Source organism: Pteropus vampyrus, unplaced genomic scaffold (assembly GCF_000151845.1).
Source record: "Pteropus vampyrus isolate Shadow unplaced genomic scaffold, Pvam_2.0 Scaffold3, whole genome shotgun sequence".
NCBI lineage: Eukaryota > Metazoa > Chordata > Mammalia > Chiroptera > Pteropodidae > Pteropus > Pteropus vampyrus.
This window is the reverse complement of record NW_011888784.1, coordinates 4793997-4814783: the sequence shown is the minus strand read 5'-3', so window position 1 is coordinate 4814783 and position 20787 is coordinate 4793997. Positions and strand designations below refer to the sequence as shown.

General features: G+C 51.4%; 1 protein-coding gene across 2 annotated transcripts in view; it reads right to left on the bottom strand.

Moving 5' to 3' along the window:
* The window catches only part of ZBTB7C (zinc finger and BTB domain containing 7C), a 275712-nt gene that overhangs the window by 3728 nt on the left and 251197 nt on the right, over positions 1-20787 (bottom strand). For both annotated transcript variants that reach the window (XM_023530901.1, XM_011360918.1), the window contains one exon: positions 7119-8342. In XM_023530901.1, the coding sequence (XP_023386669.1) occupies positions 7119-8326 (1208 nt within the window). In that variant the 5' untranslated portion in view covers positions 8327-8342. The remainder of the gene's footprint in view (positions 1-7118; positions 8343-20787) is intronic.

Genomic DNA, 20787 nt, shown 5'->3' with positions numbered 1-20787 from the left:
GCCTGAAGCATGCTGTGGGAGGAGCTGGGCCTTGGGCAGGAGCAGGCTGTCCCTAATGGAGGCTTTTCATGAGTGCGGGGCAGAAGGGTGAGTAGAGTGGGCAAAGCTCTTGATAATTTAGTCCTGGGAAAAAACTTAGAGATCATCTTGTTTACCAGGAGCATGTTAACATGGTCTGATTCATAGTCTGAAGCAGTGGGCCCAATAACCTGCATTATTAGCAGTATATTCCCTAGGACCCTGGAAATACTGATCTAATACAGTTCCCTCTCTTTCAAAATGAGGAAACTGAGGACCGGAGAGGAAAAGGCTTTCTAAGGTCACAGCCTCCTTAGAAATTTATATTCCCGTAATGACCTTTTCACATGGCTATAAAGCACATGTGTATTGGCAGAGCTGGGCCCAGTGCCAGGCACACTCCAGGAACTAGACCGGGTCCTTAGTTACCCAAAGCCTCAGTTTTCTAACCTCTAAAATAGGGGAGGGGGGAGGCTGGCTGCACCATTTTGACCTCTGGTGTTTTATGTCTCCCTCTGAGTAATGGGCTTATACTGAATCTCCTTCTGGCTAATTAGCTTCATACATTATAGCTCTTCTACCCCTGCTTCTTCATGAATCTGGGCTGCTCATGGAGGCAGCATGAGTGTAGTTGGGAAGCATTCTAGCCAGAAACTCAAGAGCAGAACTTAGTCACTTTCCTTCAGGACTAGAGGTCTGGTGGTCCTGCTTAAAATGTCCCGAGTCTTCCCTTGTCCAATGGTCTATGTGCTAACTTACCCCTTAGCATGGCTTCCAAGACTCTTTACAAGCTCACGCCTTCCAGATGACTGGAAGATGACTAAGTTCTGGGGATCCCTGGTGATTACAGTTAGCAAGACTATAGTGTAAACTTCGAAGTTGCTAAGAGAGTAAATCTTAACTGTTCTCACCACACCCACAATAAAAAGGTAACTGTGAAGTGACAGATGTTGACAAATCTTATTGTGGTGATTGTTTTGTAATGCATACACATATCGAATCATCATATTGTATATCATAAACATATACCATGTTATATATCAATTATGTCTCAGTAAAGCTGGAAAAAAAGATCGCTCCATCTACTTTAGCAGCCTCTGCCCCTCCCTGTACTGCACCCACACACCACATGGATATGCTGTTCCCCTAGAAGCCATCTTTAAACACCTGCCACCGTGAGCTGGACTTCAGGCTCTCCCCTGCCCCGCTAATGAACAGCCTGCCCATTATGGGATGAATACTTGGTAAACCCTGGCTCCTTCCCTTTCTGGGCATGTCTGCTTAACATTTGGACACCAGTACTCCATTTTTAGGGTCCTCCTGAAGATCCAATGGTGCTAGCTCCTTCTTTCCAGCTGTGAGCCTCTCGTTCCAGCCCTCCTCCTCCCTGCACCCATGTCTTTCGTCTGAGTTTACTTGTGCAAATTGCCCTGCCTGAAATGTCCCCCACTCCCAATCTCCCTGACCCTTCAAGGTCAAACTCAAGGCAAGGGCAATCCTCTACAAACCCTTCCCTGTCCGTCCAGGTTTTGTCCTTTGCCTTGACCTTCCAGAGTATCTGTGACCTGAACATTGCGCCCCCAGGCAAGTCACCCAAAAGAAAGGAGGGAGCAAGAGAAGATGAAGTGTCAGTGTCATCTTCTCCTGCCCCCTAATGGCCCCAGAGGTGTCAGCATTACCCTCTTACCAGGTCACGAGCTCTGGAGGCCAAACTTCTCCCTCCGTACTATCTATGGCCCTGTTCGATCACACAGGTGCTCTTGGCAGATGGAAACACTGTTCAGAGGCCATCTTTGCTGGCTTTATTTTCTGTGCATGTTAGTTTCAGGGCAGGGGTTGTCACATGTGCTATTTCCCTTAGGTGCCTTCACACGCACAGAGCCACCACCCTGTCCCTGGCTCCCTGTCTTGTTAGGAGCTCAGACAGCAAGATAATGTGGAAGGCTGCAAATTCATAAGCAAGGAGCACTGGCCCCGGCTGATGCAGGAAAGAAAGCCAGGCTCACAAATATTCCTCTTAGTATGTTAGCACGGATCAGGTGGCTCCCGTGCGCCAGGTGGTAATAACGCCTTATCTCACTGAAGCCGATGAAGGCGGTGTTTCCGTCATTCTATGAGGAAATGAAGGCAAAGGGGATGCAGTCATGTGTCCATAGCTTCCCTGATCTTGGGCAATATGTGAATGGAGGTCATAAAACTGGGCTCAACCTTAGGGAGCACTTGCTCCAACCCCCTCGTGTCCCACACAGGGAAACCGAGGCCCAGAGAGAAGAGACTTGGCCAAAGTCGCACAGCTAGAGGCAGAACCAGGCCCTGAACCTGGGGCTCCTGATCATCTCTCCAGTGCCTCTTCTGAGGGGCCACAGTCTGCCGAGAGACACTGAGTTCTACATTCACTCATTCAGCAGCACTTTTTGTGTGCTGGACCCTTATTGGGCATGTGGCATGGATGGTACTGGTACCTGTCTTGATGAGACCCTGTAAGATGCTTTCATATCCTGCTTTGCACACAGCACTGCATGCAGAGTGGTTGTTCATGGTGTGTTGGTTGACTGACCAGTGACCTGCTGGTGTGGGGCCAGTTCTCAGACCTCCAAATCCAACGCCAAATCCAACACGCTCCTCTATCTCCTGATCCCCTCATCTGCCTTCTCATTCCTGTGCCCTGCACCAGGGACCCGCCATGTCACATGCACCCAAGCTTTGACCTGCATTCCCTCTTCCAGCTGGGAAAGCTCACTGTCGAGAAAGATGTGCCCGTCCTCATGAGCTCAGCCCCCTGAGTGAAAGGAAAGGGCCGCGGGTCTGGCCTGGGGTCCTCGGCCCCCACGAAGGTCCCCAGTCAGGCTAATGCTTTCCCAGCACCATCCTCCCAGACTTCTTGGTACCCTGATGGTCTGAGACCAACTCTCTTCCTGCTGCCACTGCTAATGACATTACATTATCTTAATAAGGTCCCCAGAGCTGCCAGGAGTGGGAGGACTAAAAGGAAAATACAGAACAAAAAAGAAGCCAGGCTCCTGGTCTCGTTAGGAGAGCAGACGGCTGCCGGCTGTAGAAGCGATCAGCATTTGGCTTGCACTGGAGGCGGGTGTTGGAAACTAGCAGTTACAGCCTTTAGGGGATGTTGGTGGGGAACCCAGTGGAAACTGGTGAGATAATGGATTGCCAGAGTGACTTCTCAGGGTGCAGAGGTTGCCATCTTTTCCCAGGGACGGGATGGGACCTCTGTTATTTGGCAGCTGGTCCCTTCTCAAGTCCTGCAGTTTCATGCCTTTATTTACCTGCCCCACCAGACGTGGCTGGAGCGCCCCTGAGAGCCTGCAGGCTGCAGGTGGGCTGCAGGGGGCTACACGAGGGAAGGCTGCCCAGCCATGCTCTCTAGGAGCGCTACCAACATGACGCCTGTACTCAAGGACCAATGTGGCAGGAATTAAGAGGCATTAAGAGTCTTCTGAGGCCTTCAGGGCCCAGGGCCAGGCCCATTTGGCAGTGATGAGGGCTGCGGTTGGGGCAACCAGGGGAGCCACCTGTGGTTTGTGTGGGCAGGGAAAATGCCCACCGAGTGCAGCAGCATCCCTCTGCACATAGGTGGTACAAACACCTTCTCATCTGCCTGGGCTCGTTTGCTCCCCATTCATCAAGGCCCATCCTAGGGACCACATTTGGCAGAACCCTAGTGCCCTGACCTTTGGCCCTGCTTCTAGACCTTCTGGGAATAGAAGGTAAAGGACTCCTGATGAGGAGGGTCTGGGGGACTCTTGGCCAGACTGCCTCTGCCCTATGTCCCATTCCTCTTTCCCAAGCTGGAGCCAGTGGGACTGGTTGTGGCAGGAGCTGTCTCTCTGTGCCCAGCACAGGCACCAGCCTTTCTCAGGAAGAAAATGGTGACCTTGGACCGGGCCAGGGGAGTGTAAACATAGAGTCAGGCACAGGCAGAGGGCCTGATTGCTCTGAGTGATTATGCAGTGACCAGGGCTAGGAGGGGACAGCACAGGGCCATAGAAACACAGCCTGCTTGAAGCCTTCGAGTCTCTGCTTGGGGCTCCAGGGCTGACTCATACATGGAACAATCAATGAATGCTGGGACAGCCGGTGGCACGGCTGAAACCTAGAGCCGACTCAGAGGTGAGGGTCCTGACACCAAGGAACAGACAGCTTCGTGGGGGGAGGGAGGGGGCTTGGCCCTAGTCTTGTGGAACCGTAGAAGGAAAGCAGCAGGTGGGCTGTAGGGGCAGAGGGGCTCTGTTGGAAGGACCGCCCCCCCCCCCCCCCGCCCACACACACACCCATTGTGGCTGCTGAAGCCATTAGGAATGATGTCTCCTTGGGGTGTGGACTCCCTCTAGGAGTTGGCTTCTGAGGCTGTAACTCTGAGCCTGTGTCAAAGGGCCACCTTGCAGGGGGAGGGTCGGCCCCTCCCACAACCTCAAGAGGGAGGGGAGGTGGGTCAGCCTGAAGGAGAAAGGAAACGAGTCTTGACTGGAGAGCAGGAGCCTGGCGGAGATTCAGAAAGAGAAACAATGTCCAAGAGGAGGCTGGAGGGCAGTAGGTCCCGGGTCCCCGGCCTCACGGGGCCCAGTCCCCGGGAGTGGCTTGGCCTTGCAAGGGAGTCTGAGAATTTACAGCAAAGAGGCAGCAGCTGCTACTTTAGGTGGCTGTTGAAGAGCCTCCACCTGGGAAGGGAGGGAAGGTGTTATGGTTGGTGACTGCAGGAAGTCAGCCACAAGGAGGGTCCCCAGGGAAAGGCTGCATGGGCACTTGGCTGTAGACAGTTACAGGAAACCCCAGCATGGACAGACCAGAGTTGGGGCTCTCCAAAGACTAAAAAGAATCCTTGCATGGGCAGCTCGGGGAGAAGGCAGGAGGGAAGCAAGGAACCAGCAATTCTGAAGAACGTGCCTGGGAGGAGGGCTGGGGGTATTCACCGCGGATAACCACATCCAAGGAGAGAAACACAGCCCCTTATTGAAGAAGCCAGGAAAACCTCCCCCAGTCTTTCCCCACTCTGGGTATCTCTGCCTGGGAGGGTTGGGGTGGGGACTCAAGGGCTTTTCCGATCTTTCTCAGGACCTCAGAGCCCAGGCCGAACGAGTGAGGAGGAGGAGCGAGGGGGAGGTGCTGATGGAGGCTGGAACACAGCTGCTTCAGCTGGAGATGGGCCTGGGGGCCCACATGGCTGTCCCTCTGCTGAGCAGGAGTAAAGCGGAGGGAGGGTGGATGGCTGGAGGGTCAGAACTGCCCCACTGGCTGCTCTGACCTGGAAGGGTGGTGAGACTGCAGGCACAGAAGCCACCCTAAGTGACCATCAGGAGTGTGCTGGGAGGGAGGGTTCTGGAATGCAGCCCTCCTGTACAACCCAGCATTGCTGCCCAAACCGGGAGGCTCAGAGAATGCTCTAGTGGCAGGAGGGTGGGAAGTCTGTCTGGAGTCACTGAGCAAGATTCAAACTTTCCCTGGGGGAGGCAGTGCCCATGGACGGATGTGGCCCTCACAGAAAGCTGTGTGGGAAAGGCCTGGAGGGGGCCAGTAGGGAGGGAGGGGAGATGGGGACTTGGGGTGCTCACTGTGTGATACCTTGAGATGGCATCTCGTTGAAGCCATAGACCTGGGTCTCCCCTGAAGGGAGAGGTGTCTCAGTGGCAGTCACCTGCATTTCCGTGCAGGCATGGAAATTAGGGAGGTGGATCCTGGATGGCAGGACGGGGCGCTCTGAGCTGCTCAGGGGGTGGCTTTCCTGGATTTGGCCGGTGAAGAGTGTCAAGCCATTCCCTGGGGCTGGGCTGGGACTCAGGCTGCAGACGAGTGAACGCTCCCGTTGGTCTGCCTTCCGTGACCCGGGGCTTGTGTCGGCCTCGCTCTGGCCCAGCCCTGTGGGGCTAAGTGAACTCAGGAGAAGGTAGGGGTGGGAAATGGGGGCAGCATTGCCTACGGTTGCACCAGAGTGGCAGTGCCATTAACAAAGGACACCTGATGGCAGGTGAATCTTGGGCACTTTGGGTCCAGCTGCTCTGCACCTGGAGTGTCTCCATCCACTGACAGCTCGAAATGTCTGGAAGAGATTCTGTTTGGGGGTTCCCTCAAAGAAGCAGCTGTGTGGGGACCCACAGAAGCAGCTATGCTGGACCCCCAAGGCCACCTTGGAAACAATCAGTGTTGTCCTTCCAAGCAGTCACCAGAGGACCCTGCCGAGCTATGGTAGCAATGTCACTGTCACCTGAACGTATTTCTGACAATCTTCGCTGGAAATTTCATATGGAATTTCAAGCTACCCCAGAGAGTAGGCCTCATTACTTTATAGAACTTATTTCCCCTCTCTGCCCCCAAACCATGGCCCCTTGGTATCCAACCTGACAAATAATTTCACTCTGTCCTCAAAGGCCAAAACTTTGGGTCCCTGGGAGAAAATCAAAAGAACCAGCCCCCTGCAATTCCCACAGATAAACTTCCGAGAAAATATGCGGTGATGGAAGCCCCAAAAGAGGTCAAAAGGGCCTTCAGGGGTCTCTGTAGTCTCCCGGTCACAGGTTTTGCTGTTACACACGTCCCAGCTCTGCCATGTTCCAGCAGATGGATCGCTCACCTTAAACAAAGGCCGCATAGCATCTTCCCATCTTCTCGGGGAATGGCTGGGGTGGGAGTATATGTCATACACTTAGGAAAACCCCCGGCATGCTGAATTAAGATAAAATAAAGGGGTGGCACTCCATTGGGGAGCTTCAAAGCTGCCTTCCATGGATCTCCCGTGAGGAAGGGAAGAGGGAGGCCAAGCAAGCAAAGTGCCAGGCCCCTCACTTCTGCCTTAACCAGAACAGCTCTGCGCGGATTGGTTTTATATCTTGACCTTCCACCTAATATTGTATTTGAGAAAACAGTTTATCTCTTAAAAAAAGCTCGAAAACCACTGCACCAGGTAACGCCTAGCGTGCCTCCTATCAATGCACTTGCTCTGCATGTAGGGTCCAGCTGGGCCTCCCATGAACTGGGTCTCTCTCTCCATCTCAGCCTCCCCCTCAGGCCCCTCTCTGCTGTCACGACCGCGGCGGCCTCTGATGCCCTCCCGGCACCCTCGGGCCCCCAGCCCGGGCTGCGGTGCGCACCTGGTGAAGCGGACCTCGCAGATGTTGCACATGTACGGCTTCTCGCCGGTGTGGGTCCGCATGTGCCGCGGCAGCTTCCCGGCCCCCATGATGACTTTGTGGCAGATAGGGCACTGCTGAGAGGCCTTGGGTTTCAGCTTGCGCTCCTCCACCAGTGGCCAGGGCGGGAAGAGGCCCCCCAGGTGAGTGGCACTCAGGAAGTTGAGATAGGCACCATAGTCATTCTCCGCCTTGATGGGGCCCAGTGGCCCCCCGGGGAGGTCCGGGAACATGTCCTTGAAGAAGTCATTTGGGAAGGGTGGCGGTGGGGGTGGGGGCAGCTCCTCCTTCTCCTCCTCCTTGATCTTCCGGTTCTTGATGACCAGATCCAGGGGCCCACTGTCCATGGGCTGCTCGGGCAGCTGGGCAAAGGCACCAAAGTCCCCTGGCCAGAGGTGTGGGAAGAAGTCTGGGGTGAATGGAGATAAGGAGGGTCTCCTGTCAGGGATGTTGGCTTTGGGGTACAGGTTCTCCCTCAGCAGAGACTCAATGGAGAAGTCCCGGATCACACCCAGGTGGCCAGGGCTGCCAGCCTGGAAGGAATCAGGGAAGTCCCTGGGTGTGTCTGAATAGGCCTTCTCTGTGAGGTGGTCCGTCTTGGAAGGGCTTTGGTGGCAGCTGATGTCCTGGGGGTCAGGCAGGTTTTCCTGGTCCGCGAAGTCCTCCGTGTCATCGTCGTCCTCCTCCTCCTCTTCCTCCTCCTCCTCCTCGTCCTCCTCGTCATCGTCGTCCTCGTCATCGTCATCGTCCTCCTTGTCGTCCTCCTCCCCCCCATCCCCCCCGGGCTCCATGATCTCCAGGCACACGTTCACGATGCACTGGATCTCCAGCATCCTGGCGGCATTGAGGATGTGCTTGACATTGGAGGCGGTGATGGTGAGCGTGGAGGTGTAGGCGAACTCCAGGATGGCGGCCAGGGCCTCGGGCTGCACGAAGTCGATCTCGTAGACATAGGGCTGGCTGGCTAAGGTGCCGGCTGTGAAGAGCTTCTTGAAGTACTTGCTGCAGGCAGCCAGGACGGAGCGATGGGTGCGGTACTCCTGCTCCTGCACCACCAGCAGCACGTCGCAGAGCAGGCCGTCATGTCGCTGCTCGTTCAGGCTGCATAGGACCTCGCTGCTGTGGTTGGGGAAGGGAATGCCGATGAGCTCGTCAATGCCATTGGCCATGGTCTCAGCCAGAGCCCTGCAGGGACACACAGAGAGGGAGACTGGAGTTAGGAGACAGGGTCTCGGAGGGACCCCAAGCTCTGGGACGCGGGACCAGGGAGGCCAGGCTGTGGGTGTTCTGGACCACACCACCGCCGCCTTCACTTAAGACTTCCCCCTCCACCAGAAGGCCAGCCGCCTGCCTCTCGGCTTTTCCAAATCCCAACTGCGATGCAGAGCCCAGCTCACAAGCTGGGGTTTTTCACTGTACCACGAGGTCTTTTCCTGGACTCCTAAGGCCCTTGGAGTTGGGCTTCCCGTGGGGCAGCTGGCATATGCTGTTTAGCAAAGGCTACTGAAGCTTCTCGTGGGCATGATTTCACTGTATTCCACTTTATTAACATGCGATGGCAGGATACCACATGACACTCAATGGCTCTGAGAGCTACAGGATGGCATCCACTACTCACACAGCATCTGTGGGTCCAGGGCCGAAGGAGGAATGTTCTCTCATGATTCAGTGTGGCTGCTGGGAAAACGCTCTAGTTTATTTCACAAATCCTTTGACTCCTGCAATAGGCTGACATCTGGCTACTACCGGCTACTGTTACTAGCTGAGTTGTGTCCCCCATGAATTCATAGGTTGAAGTCCTAATCCATAGTATCACAGAATGTGATTGTATTTGGAGATGGGACCTTTAAAGAGGTGATTAAGTTTAAAATGAGGTCATATGAGTGGGGTCTAATCTCGTATGACTGGTGTCCTTATAAAAGGAGATTAGGACACAGACACACAGAGGGCAGGCCAAGAAGACGGCCACCTACAAGCCAAAGAAGGAGGCTTCGGAAGAAACTGACTCTACCAACACCTCGATCTTGGACCTCCGGCCTCCAGAACTGTGGGAAAATAAATTTCTGTTGTTTAGGGTACCCAGTCTGTGGCACTTTGTTATGGCAGCCCAAGCAGACTGATATAGCTACCAAGAAACTTAAGGCTAATTTTTGGGCCCATTTTCAGCAAGAAAATGGAGGCCTTATGGCATATGTTTTTCCTTTTGACCTTCCTTCTGATTTCATCTTAGCTGAAGTTTCCTTTCATTTTCAATCTTTTTTTTTTTTTCTTTTAAATACTGGCATCCTATATATGTATGTCTGTGAGCTATGTCACCTATAAACATTTAAACTCAATATTAAATTTGAATGCATCAGTAGTTAATTTGTCATATCCATATTCTGTTACCCTCAAGGAATCATCTCCTACAGGTAGAAGCCTCTCTGAGACACCTTAGCAATGTATATAATAAACGTGAAGTGTGACCAATGAGAGCCACCAGGAAGGAGACATGCAGGACACAGGGCAACAGGCATCCCTCCCTTCAGGGAGCAGAACTTGCAGACCACACCAGCAGATTCAACCTGGGCAAAAAGCTCCCTCGATTTTTATGCGAGAGCAAAAAGGGCCCTTCTACTTAGGGCAAAGCTTGATCGTGGCCCATGGATAAATCCTAGCAAAGGCCTGGTCCTTACCCTGGTTTAATTACAGTGAGGAAAAAGAAAAAGAAAAAAGAAACCCCGAAAGCCCCATGCCCCAGTGGGAAGAGCTTTGGGGATCCCCACACGCTTATCTTCTGGATGTTTCTGTCATAGGAGAGCAGATGCAGCGGGAGTGGGCAGACTGAGAAATGCCAGGCCCATAATGTGTACCCCAAGTGGGGCCTAGATGCACCAAGGACCTGATGGGGTGAGGTGTGCAGGGTGCTGGGTGCTCCTCCTCCCTCCCCCTTTCTCCTCGATTCCAGAGGGCCCCAGCCTTTCCTGAGCAATCCCACCTGGGCAGGTGCTCAGGAGGTTTCCCAGAGTGAAGACTCATTGCTTTCCTGCCTTCTTATCTTTAAAAGGGCCAGAGACCCCATGGGCCATGCATTCATTTCGCAAATAACCTTTGGGTTTCTCCCTGGGGATGCACAAAGAGCAGACCAAGAAGGCCCTGCTCTGACAGAGCTCACAGGGGCATAACAACAGTGAGAAAGATATAGCAGGGTTCACTGAAGAGGAGTGAGATACCACTATATACCTACCAGAATGGCTAAAATAAAAAACGGTGCTAACACCAAATGCTAATGAGGATGTGGAGAAACTGGATGGCTCATACATTGCTGGTGGGAATGTAAACGGTATAGCCGCTCTGGAAAACAACTTAGCAGTTTCTTAAAAACGTAAATATGCATTGAGAAAATGATATCTTTTTCTAATTCTCACAAAGCTTTCGTGTGGGTAGCAGGGCTCTGACCCTCAGAGGGACCCTCTCATCTGAAAAGACTGTGAATGAAATGCCTCTTTGACTATTAAGTAAAAAGCCCAAATCAATAAAACTTCAGGAGGTTAGAGCCAAGTTCTTAATTTTTGGCGGGTGGAGGAGTGCCCACAATTCTTTACGCTTTCCTTCATCTCTTAAATAGAGGCTCTGAACCTGTTGGACCATGTATCAGTAGTCAGTGTGTCATCCAAGCTCACTGAGGGATGCAGACTGCTGTCCCTTCAGCTAAATGTCCTGTCTCCGTGCTTTTGTAGCCATGTCTGCTTGAGATGGGGATCAAGAGCCCATGGCTGTGAGACTTCGGGAGGCCACTCCAGCTCTCTGGGCTCCTGTGGCTTCATCTTGCCATCGGGCGGTCATGGGAACTCTAATAACCAGTGTCACGACTGAGAGAAGCCAGAAGCACAAAGTGGATCTGGATGAAGAGGGGGCAAGAGGCCCAAGTGACCCTGGACTCAAAGGCTGGTCTGCCCAACAGTGACTGCTCACCACGGCCTGGTTGGGAGCCTGTGTCTCATTCCCGGAGGAGGGGATATAACAGTGCTGCTGGGGGCTGTTTTTCTAGGCAAGAGGTGGGGGCTTGCTGTTTCGTTTTCTCTTTGGGAAGAAGTGCCCCTTCGTTGCACTCTGGGAGCTCCCCAGGTGACCCTGCGATTCCCATGCCCTGGAGGGCCCAGACAGCTGTGTCCCAAAGGGGTGGCCACACCCTCCCCCACCTTCCGGCTCAGGCCCTCCATCCCCTCCCTCCCATCGCCCAAGCCAAGGCAGTTCTGTCTCCAAGAATAACAAGCTCAGGAAAGAGAATCACACACACACACACACACGCTCTGAACATCCAGGAGCAGCTCGATGCAAAATATAAACCTCTGATAGAAAAGAGCAGAAAAAAATATAGAGAAAGATCAGAAATGAAGAGGGGGAGGGAACGAGGAGAAGAGAAGCCTGGAAATGGAGCAAGGAGGTTCAGGAAAAAGAATGGAACCTTTTCAGGTGTGGTCACCATTCCCGAGGTCATGAGGCCTGCGGCAGCCTCCCAGGGCCTCTGCCCTCAGTGGAAGGTTCTAGAGCCCAGTTATGACCGAGTAGCCCTGTCTGACAAAGGCAGTACTCCTCACCTCTGGCCTTGGTTCATTCAGCTGTAAAATGAGACCGATACTTGACTCAGGTATCTACCTGAGTTCCCCTCTCTCCCCACCAAGAGATGGGGTCTTCCCCTCTGTTTACCAGCTAAGGACGGGGAGGGGGTGGCTCTATGAGGGGAACAGAGAAGTGATGGGGGTGGGGAGGTTGGAAGGGGTGAGGGCCTTTGACCCCCAGAAACATAGAAACCTGGCTCTAGAAGTCCTCTAGCATTAGTTTCTTGAGTGTGATTTGAGTTTTGTTTGTATTTGTGTCCTGTTCTAATAACCAAATGAAGCCAGCCAACCAGCCAGCGTTTATAATAACAATCGATACTAGCTACCATTTATCAAGTACCTACAACATGTCAGCCACTGCACCTCTAATCCTTCCTTAACCAACACAATTCTGAAAGGTACATATTTATATCATCGCCTCCAATTTAGGGATTAAGAAAAGGTATGGACTTGCTTAATGCCATGAGCCAGCAAGTGTCTGAGCCAGGCTTTGAACTCAGCTGTATTCTGTGCCGAAGTTCATATTCATTACTCTTTACCACACTGTCTCCTACAAAGTCCACCTTGGGGACAGGGGTTTTGAACTCCCCTTCCCCCCACCCCCAGAAAAAGTAGTTTCTTACTTTAGAGATCTGATCAGAACCAGGGCTTAAGGGGTATGCACCAGGGAGCTGAGACCCATCCACGTTGGTGGGGCTGGGTGGGGGCAGTTGTCTTAGTGCCAAGTGCAAAGGAGAGGTATGGACAGAAAGGCACCAGACCCCTGCAGGCTCGGAGATTGAACAGGCTTTCAGGAGGATCCTTGTCTGCGCTTTGATGGGTAGAGAGGATTTCATTAGGTAGAGGGGGTAAGGCTTTGAACTTCCAGAGTCCCCCTTGAAAATGTGTTTAACCTGGACCCCGAGTGAGATTGCACAAGAAGCTGTTCTCAGCCGGCACGTGTCCGACGTTGGTTGATGGCCATCTGATAACAGGAGGCCAATGCTGAGGGGTGGAGGGTGAGGGCCCCGCTCTCAGACCGCCTGGGTCTACATCCTGATTCCCTACTGACGGCGTCTGGGACTTGATATTTCTGTCCGTAAGCTCAGTTTCTGGATCTGCACACAGAGCTGCTGAGAGGATCAAATGAGCTAAGGCACATAAAGTGTCTCCTGGTACATAGTAGGTGCTCAACCAATGTTAGCAATTATGAAGTCCAGGAGGACAGGGACCCTAAAAGGTGTCTTGGCAGAGGGAGGTGGGACCATACTAGGAACCAATTTGCCTTCCTCATAGTTTCTCAGAGATCCACACTATTTAAACACCTCTCTCAGCCAAAGACACTGAGAATAGCTCATACAAGCTTCCAGGGCCACCCCTGGCCTGTGTAGGGCATCAAATCTTCCAAGGTTCATTCATACCTCCTGTCTCATGTGCTCCTATGAGGCAGGCAAGGCTGGTGTCAACTGACTTTGGACACAGGCTCATCTGTAAAATGAGGCACAGAGAGGAGCCTGTGTCCAAAGTCACCTGGCAAATCGGTGTCAGAGCTAGAACTAGAAGCAGGGTGTTCTGATGCCAAGTCTGTGCCCTCAGCCAGATGCTGGGCCTGGCTAATAGGGGTCCCTTCTTATAGGATTGGTTTTACCAGGAGTGTGAAATGCAGGGGTATAGGCAAATTATATACCCTTGCTGCCCTCTGTTTTACCTATCTGGGAAATGGATCTCACTTGCTCTGATTAGGGTCTGTTTCTTATACGTCTGTGCCATTCCTGAGATGCCATTAAGCATGAGCACAGTACCCCCTGAATAAATGAGATCAGTTCACGTACACAGTGGAGATAGCCTTGAAGTCACAGAAGGTGGTGGGGTGGTCCCAATCTTCTGTTTTAGGGGTACCTGACATTTGAACAGAGCCCTGTCATTCATCAGGCACTTATATTCATACATTTCATCCTTAGTATGATCTCCATTCGGTAGGGATCAGAGAGGCTAAGGGACCTGCCCCAAGTCAAACAACCAGAAAACATCAGGGCAGGGACTTGATTTCTGAGTCCCACCTCTTTCTTGTCCTCCACGGCTGCCTTGGTGCTGTGACTTTTGGGACAATTTTATTGCTATGATCCACAAGTCTTCCTGAATCCTGCTCAGCTCAGCAAATCTGGGGCTCAGGGTGGTGCTTCTATCTGCCAAATCCCCATGGCAGGCCCCAGCCGGAAGACTCCCATGGCCCCGGGAGCATCCCGCTGTCTTCAGCCTCCAGCTGCCCCTCCGCTCGAGCCCGCGGCTTCAAAGCCACCTGACAGAATTAGCGGCTGTGGCAAGGGTGAGCGGGTGCTACACAGGGGCAGAGAAGGGATGTGGGTTCTTTTCCAGACTTGGGGATGAGGCGGGGCAGCAGCTACCTGCATCCTTTGAGCAGGTTCTTACTTAGTCCCTGTGGTCTGTGTAGGCACTGAAACCCGAAAGAAGGCAGTGGGCAGGAGCGAGGGCAGGGAGGCCTGAATGAAGCAGCTGGCCAGCCCCAAGGATTCTGTAGGGTGTGCCCCACCCTGCCCTTGGCAGTTCTCCTAAGAGAGGCAGCCACACCCCTTGGCCCTAGAATGCCCTGGAGCCTCAGCTGCCCCAGAGGCTGGGGCCAGACGTGTGGGCTGGGAGGCTGGACAGGGCCACCTCAACTTCCAGCCTGTGCCCTGCCTACTGGAGCACCCCAGGCAGAGTGCCCACAGCTGGGTGAAGCTGGCCTCACCCGCTCTGCCACACCCACTCTGGGACATGCCTGGAGCCCATAGTCCCCAGCTCTCCTCAGACCTAGGGCTTGGAGCTGGCTGGTTTCTGTAAAATGAGCCCTGAGTTTCCCTCCCCTGTCAAATGTCCCCCTACAGCTGGAATGCAGCCTCACCCTGCCCCCTTATTTCTTTTCGCCTATTGTCTAGTCTCCCCAACAGCAGGACAAGAAGTGAGGGCCAGGGAAGAGGCTGGGCCTGGGAGGCAGGCACTCCTAGGCTCTCACCCCAGCCACAGACAGATTTCTGAGTGTTCCTCCACCCGGAGGCTTGAGTGTTTTTCTCCTGTGACCAGGCATTGAAGCCCGAGTTAACAATGCCACCAGTCTGTTGAGCTTTACATTTAGAAAAGCTCGTTCACATCTCCTTTTCTCCAAACATTTTCCTAGGATCCCTGGGTATAGAAGGAATTATTTGGCCTGCTTTTCTGAGGTGAAACTTAACCTCATGCTGGTAAACCGATTTGCCCAAGGTCACAGCACTAGGTAAGTGACAGAGACCCCAGACCTCCTGACTTGCAGCCCAGACTCTGTCCACTGTATCATGCTGTATCCCTCGTCAACCCCTCCCTCACCATCATCATGGCCTCCGCCTTCCCCCTCACGAACTGGTTTGGTTTTATCAGAACAAGATCTAGGACTACCTGCAGGGGTTTGGAGTAGGGGCAAAAGCCAGGGTGGGCTTCTCTCCCCCTCAATTCTTACAGGGATGAAACATATACATACTCAGGATAGACTAAAGGGGTCCCTATGAAGGTGGCCTGAGAGGCAGGTGAGGAAGAGTGAGGGGCAGCGCCATGCCTGGGCTCTGGTGATGGGGGCTGGGGGGACAGCCTGAGCTGTTTAATCACCCTCTGGAGGACGCCCTTCCTCTTCCCCCAGCTGCCTGCCAGGAACCAGAGTGGCCCTTGCCCCCATCCTCTCGCCCACGGAGCGGCCTTTTTCTTTTCAGGCACTTTCACCTCCTTGATGAGGCCGGCATTATACCCATTTTATAGACAAATTCAAGTCAAGTGGGGTGAAGGTGGCAGAGCAACGTGGTTCAATGACTGCTGGACAACTCACAGGTCCCCTGAGGCCATTGATTTTTCTACAGCAGTGTCCAATAACCTTGCAGCAAAGATAGAAAGAATGGGTACTTTAAGGGGCTCACATGATCTCAGAAGATAGGGAGGGATCTCTCCAGTGAGCTGGAGAGAGCTGGAGGGGCTGAGGGCCGGCAGAGCACTCCAGTGGGGAGGGTCCCACCACTGATGGCTGGAGCCCCGGGGTGCCGGCTTGTGGGAGTCTGGGCCAGGCGCATAAAGTGGTGCCCCTTCAAGCTGTTGTGCTTTAATTATTTATTCACCCTTTATTTATTAGAGGGTGAGGTGGGAGGAGTGGGGAGACTTGTTTCCTTTTCAGAAAAATTGCACACCTCTTTATGTTCAAAATAAAGGATTTATTACTCATGTTTATCACAGGCGATTTCCCAAGCCAGAAAACTCCCTGGGAGGCTTATTAAACCTTATTAAACCACTGAAAATTTAGATAATAAAATAAATCACTTGTCTCCCATAAAGAGCATTACGCTGGGTGCTACTGAGTTTCAGAATCCTGCTCCCCATGGCTGCCTTTTCTGGAGGTGTCCTAGCTGGTCTGCCATCCTCCCTGCAGTCACACACTGGAGGTGGGAGGTGGGGGACACACAGGAGTCCCCTGGGAGTGCTATTCTTTTTAGCATTTCTGCCTAACTGCCCCAGCTCCTGTGGAAGAATGGGGATGGCTTAGATATTGCTAGTCATTAAAGAGTTGTGTGTGGACACCTGGGTTCAGTGGCATTTTGACTTCCCTAGGGACATTTTAGTATCTCTTCTAGAAGGCACCAAGGCAGCTGCGTAGCTGGCCAGCCTCTGATTGTGCTCTGCCCACAGGCTACCCTAAGCCACGTGCCAAGGATTCCCAGTATTGTGCCATGGCCACTAAGCCAGTGGACCTCACAGTGGGAGAAGGGAAAGCAGGTGCCTGGTGAGAGGGTCATAGCCTGAGTGGAGAAGGCCGAGTTCTGTTTTGGGAAAGAGGATGGGGAGCTAAGGGCTGAGAAATGCTCGGGTGTGTAGTCTGCAGAGAGGGACTAACACCCTTTTGGGGAGGAAGCACAATGACAGCTGCATTTATTTACAAGTAACCTCTGCTCTGCAGCTGAGTTACAGGTGACCCTGGACTAGCCAAGTTCCCCCTCTGAGATTCAGTTTCTTCTCTAATGTGAGACTAGGAGGTTGTAAAAGTCGGCTGCTGCCACACCCTCAATGGTTCTGTGGTGTCCTCCAGCTTATCCACGTAAGTATTTTGGTTCTGGGCTAGATCCTTGGTCACAAAGGTCACAAAGAGCTCGACTTCTGCTGTCTTGGGGCTGCTGCGCCCCACTGTGGCTTTCGTGACTGTCCCTCCCCCACAATCCCCACCTCCCCCAGGTGTCTGAGGGAGGTGCCACGTTACACGGGGAACTGGGTGTGAACACATGCTGGGCTTTCAGAGGATGTGTGGTCTGCGACGTCAGAGTCGGGGCAGCATTTGGCCACGCTGAGCAGCGTGAGGGAGACACGACAGGCTGGGGGAAAGTGCTCGACGTGCTCCCTCACCCAGCACCTGAGCGAGGAAAGGAGGCTGATCCGGGTTCTTGCTTCTGACTCTCAGTGGCCAAGGACGGTTGTGGAGCTGGGCAGTGGCTGTGGCAGGGTCTGGAAGCTGCTTCCCCAGAATGTACATAAATTCTTTACCAACAGTGCCACAGGCCCTGTGTGAGGGGTGTGAGGTGGCCGACAGGGACTGGCTTGACAGAGACACAGTATGGGAGACAGAGGGTTCTGCGTTTCCTCTAACTGAAAACAGAATCGGACTGGAAACAGAGGTAGCGAGTGCTTATTCCGTACTACTCACCATCCTATTTTATGCAGTTGCTCTCATTTAATCCTCAAAAATGGCATGAAGTAGCTAGTGTCATCATCGTCATCCCATTTTTTCAAATGAGGAAACTGAGGTGGAGCTGGGCCTTGAACCCAGCAGTCAGGCTTAAGGTTTCCTAAGCAGTTGCGATGCTACTTCTCAGCTCTAGGGGAATTTACCCATTTTGCTCAGGGCTGAAGAGATGGGGATGAAAGGGATGGGATTCCTGGCCTTCAGAACTCACAGAAGAGCGGGAGATGGAGACACATAAAGACAAGTCCTAACTCTAGTGCCAAGTGTTAGCCCAGAGGTGTGGGCTGGGCTCCTTGAAGGCGGGGCCGGAGGCAGGGGCTCTGCTGGGGTCAGGGAGGGGCCTCTACTGAGGAAGTGATGCTGAAGCTGAGCTCTAAGGCCCCAGGCAGTCAGGGGTGCAGGGCAGGGGTAGGAGGACATTCTAGCTAAGGGAACAGTGTGTGGAAAGGAAGGGTCAGAAGCTTGAGCTTGGCGTAGCAGAAACAATGAGTAGTGGGGGTGTTGGGTTCCAAGACAGAAGCTCGGTGAGTTCAGAGAGGCAAGTGAGGCCACAGAGGGGAAGTCGGGGAAGGTTCTGGATGGAAGAGGAAACTGCTCGGTGCTGCAGGCAGTCCTGGAGAAGGCAGGGAAGGGCAGCTGGAAACCAACTAGAAGACTGTACTTTTGGACCCATGAAGCTGCTTCTTATTACTCACAGCCATATCCCTGCCCTTCTCCTTGCCCCAGACCTCTGGGACCAGTGTCCAGGGGCTCCAGGGGGAAGGAACTGTGGGAGGGAGGAGGGAAGAGTCACCCTCCAAGGCCTCATCTAGGTGTCAGATGTCCTAGTTATGCCTCAGCTCTCAAAAAACACTTCTGCCTCCCGGCCGTTGTCCACTTCGATTTGGAGACAAGGCCCAGATCAGCGACCCAGCCTGACAGCCTCAAGGATCCTGGCCCTGCCTGTGTTTTCCATAGGAATTAAAACCTCAGATTTGCCTCCAAACTTGCCCTTTTCTTCTAAGCAGACGCCATGCACCACGAGCACTGCCTGGCATTGGGCTGGAAAGAACAAACTAGAAGCTTGCAATTTTCAGGCTTAATTGCACAATTACATATAATATTATAATATAACTTTTATTGCACTGAGAAAGTCCAAGCATTTCCTTTTCCTATTTATACTCGAGCTCAGTCTCTCCTCTGCTATAATTTCCCTCCCTGCCTGCTGCAGAAGCTGATGGCTATTTGGTTCCAGGGAAATTAAGATGTGAGTAGAAACTCGATTAACAAATGTTATTGATCGCTCACCATGTGCTTGACACAGGCTTCATGCTGAGTGGGATTTTAAACAAGACCTCAAACCTGCTTTTGAGGGGCTTCTGGCTTCACTGAGCAGGTAAGACTAACCCATAGCAATAAGTCTTCACTTAAAGTCATCATAGGTTCTTGGAACTGTGGCATAATGACATATGGTGAAAGGACGTATAACAAAACCAATGTTACCATAGGCTCATATAAACAAGAGTTAAGTTCCTATGGCATCTCAGCAACATTGTAGGGAAACAATGATGAATGAAATGATGTTATTCAAGGATCTACTGTATTAGAGGGAAATAGGAACCAAGAAGGAATCCATGTAGGCTAAGTCCTACAATCAGGAATGTGGGAGCCAGTGATAGGTGGGTGTCTGGATTACACAGCTGTCTGGGCAGGATCCCACTCCCTAGCGAGACTGCATGATGGTGCACAGAAAGCACCTTCTTTAAAGCACAGCCAGATAATACAGCTTCCCCTGTACGTTTGGCTTCACCAGTGCATATCTCAGGGGCAGGAGCCTTCCTTCCCTCTCCACATCTGCCCCCAGCCACAGGAACCCAGCACCAAGGACTTGACTCTTTCACAGCCTCTGGGAAGGGTCCCTCACCTGTCAGCACCTTACAAAGTAACTACCCACCTCCACCACCTCGATTCTTCCATTTGCAGCAAGAGAGAACATTTTCTCAAGGCACAAGAATCTTCCAACCTCCACCCCCCAGTCCAGAGAAGCCTGGCTGATCCACTGACGAGCTGGAACAGGCTCAGCGATTTCCTCAAACCTAGGAAGTCCAGTCCCCCTTTGAAGTCTTAAGATCAAAAAATGGTGAATAAGAAATACAAGGTTAGAAATTTTAAAAAGAGTTGGCAAAAAACATCATTATTTGCAGAGGATAGGATTGGACACTTTCCTACACAAACAACAGACAAGTTCAAAAATAGGTTAGAGGATCCCATTTACTTGGCAACAAAAATAGATACACCACCTTAGGAATAAGCTCTTAAGAAATGTGTAAGATCCATACAAAGAAAGTTTTAAAACATGACCAAAGTACTTTTTAAAAAAACGTAAATGGAAAGCATACCCTGCTCTTGGATAGGGAGCCACAATATTGTAATCATGCCAATTTTTCCTAAATAGTTCAATAAATGCAATATGATCCCAATAAAAATATCAACCAGAATTTCTATTGAAATCAGATAAGCCGACTGTAAAGTTCATATAAAAAAAAGCATTTAAGAATAGCCAAGAGATTTTTGAAACAGATGAGTAATGGGAGTAAGGAGACTAGCCTTATAGATATGAAAACACATTATAAAGCCATGAAAATAAAGCATTTGGTATTGGATCATGAGCAGAGGGATAGATCAATAGAAAGTAACAGATCATTCATGAATAGACTCATGTTAATTAATATACAGAAGAATTTATCATCTAATAAAGGTGGAATTTCAATTTTTATTTTAAGATGGATTTTTTTTTAACATAAATGAAATTGGGACAACTGGCCAATCATGTAGGACATGAAACAAAACTTGGATTCCTTTCTCACTTCTTACACCAAAATAAATGATCGGTATAGCAAGGATTTAAAAGTTTTTTAAAAATCAGGAAAAGGAACTATTGGAGAATTATTTTATATTTCCAAAGGGAAATGCTTCTCTTAGAAAGACAGGAAATCCAGAAGCCATCAAAGATTGAAAAATTTGACTAAATAATGGCTTAAAAATTTGTGACATCAAGAATTCCTTAACAAAATCAAAATACAAATCATTGGGAAAAATATTTGCAAAACATATGATGAAGGAGGGCTAATATCCTTTATAGAGAGAGCTTAGAGCAAATCGGGTAAAAATGTATCGCTTGTTAGAAAAATTGGCAAAAAAACATGAACAGGAAGATCACAGAAAAAGAAATACAAATCGCTTTTAAATATGTGAAAAATGTTCAACATTACTCCGCATAAAACGAGTCTGAATAAAAATTAAATAGATTTTAATTTTCATCCATTGG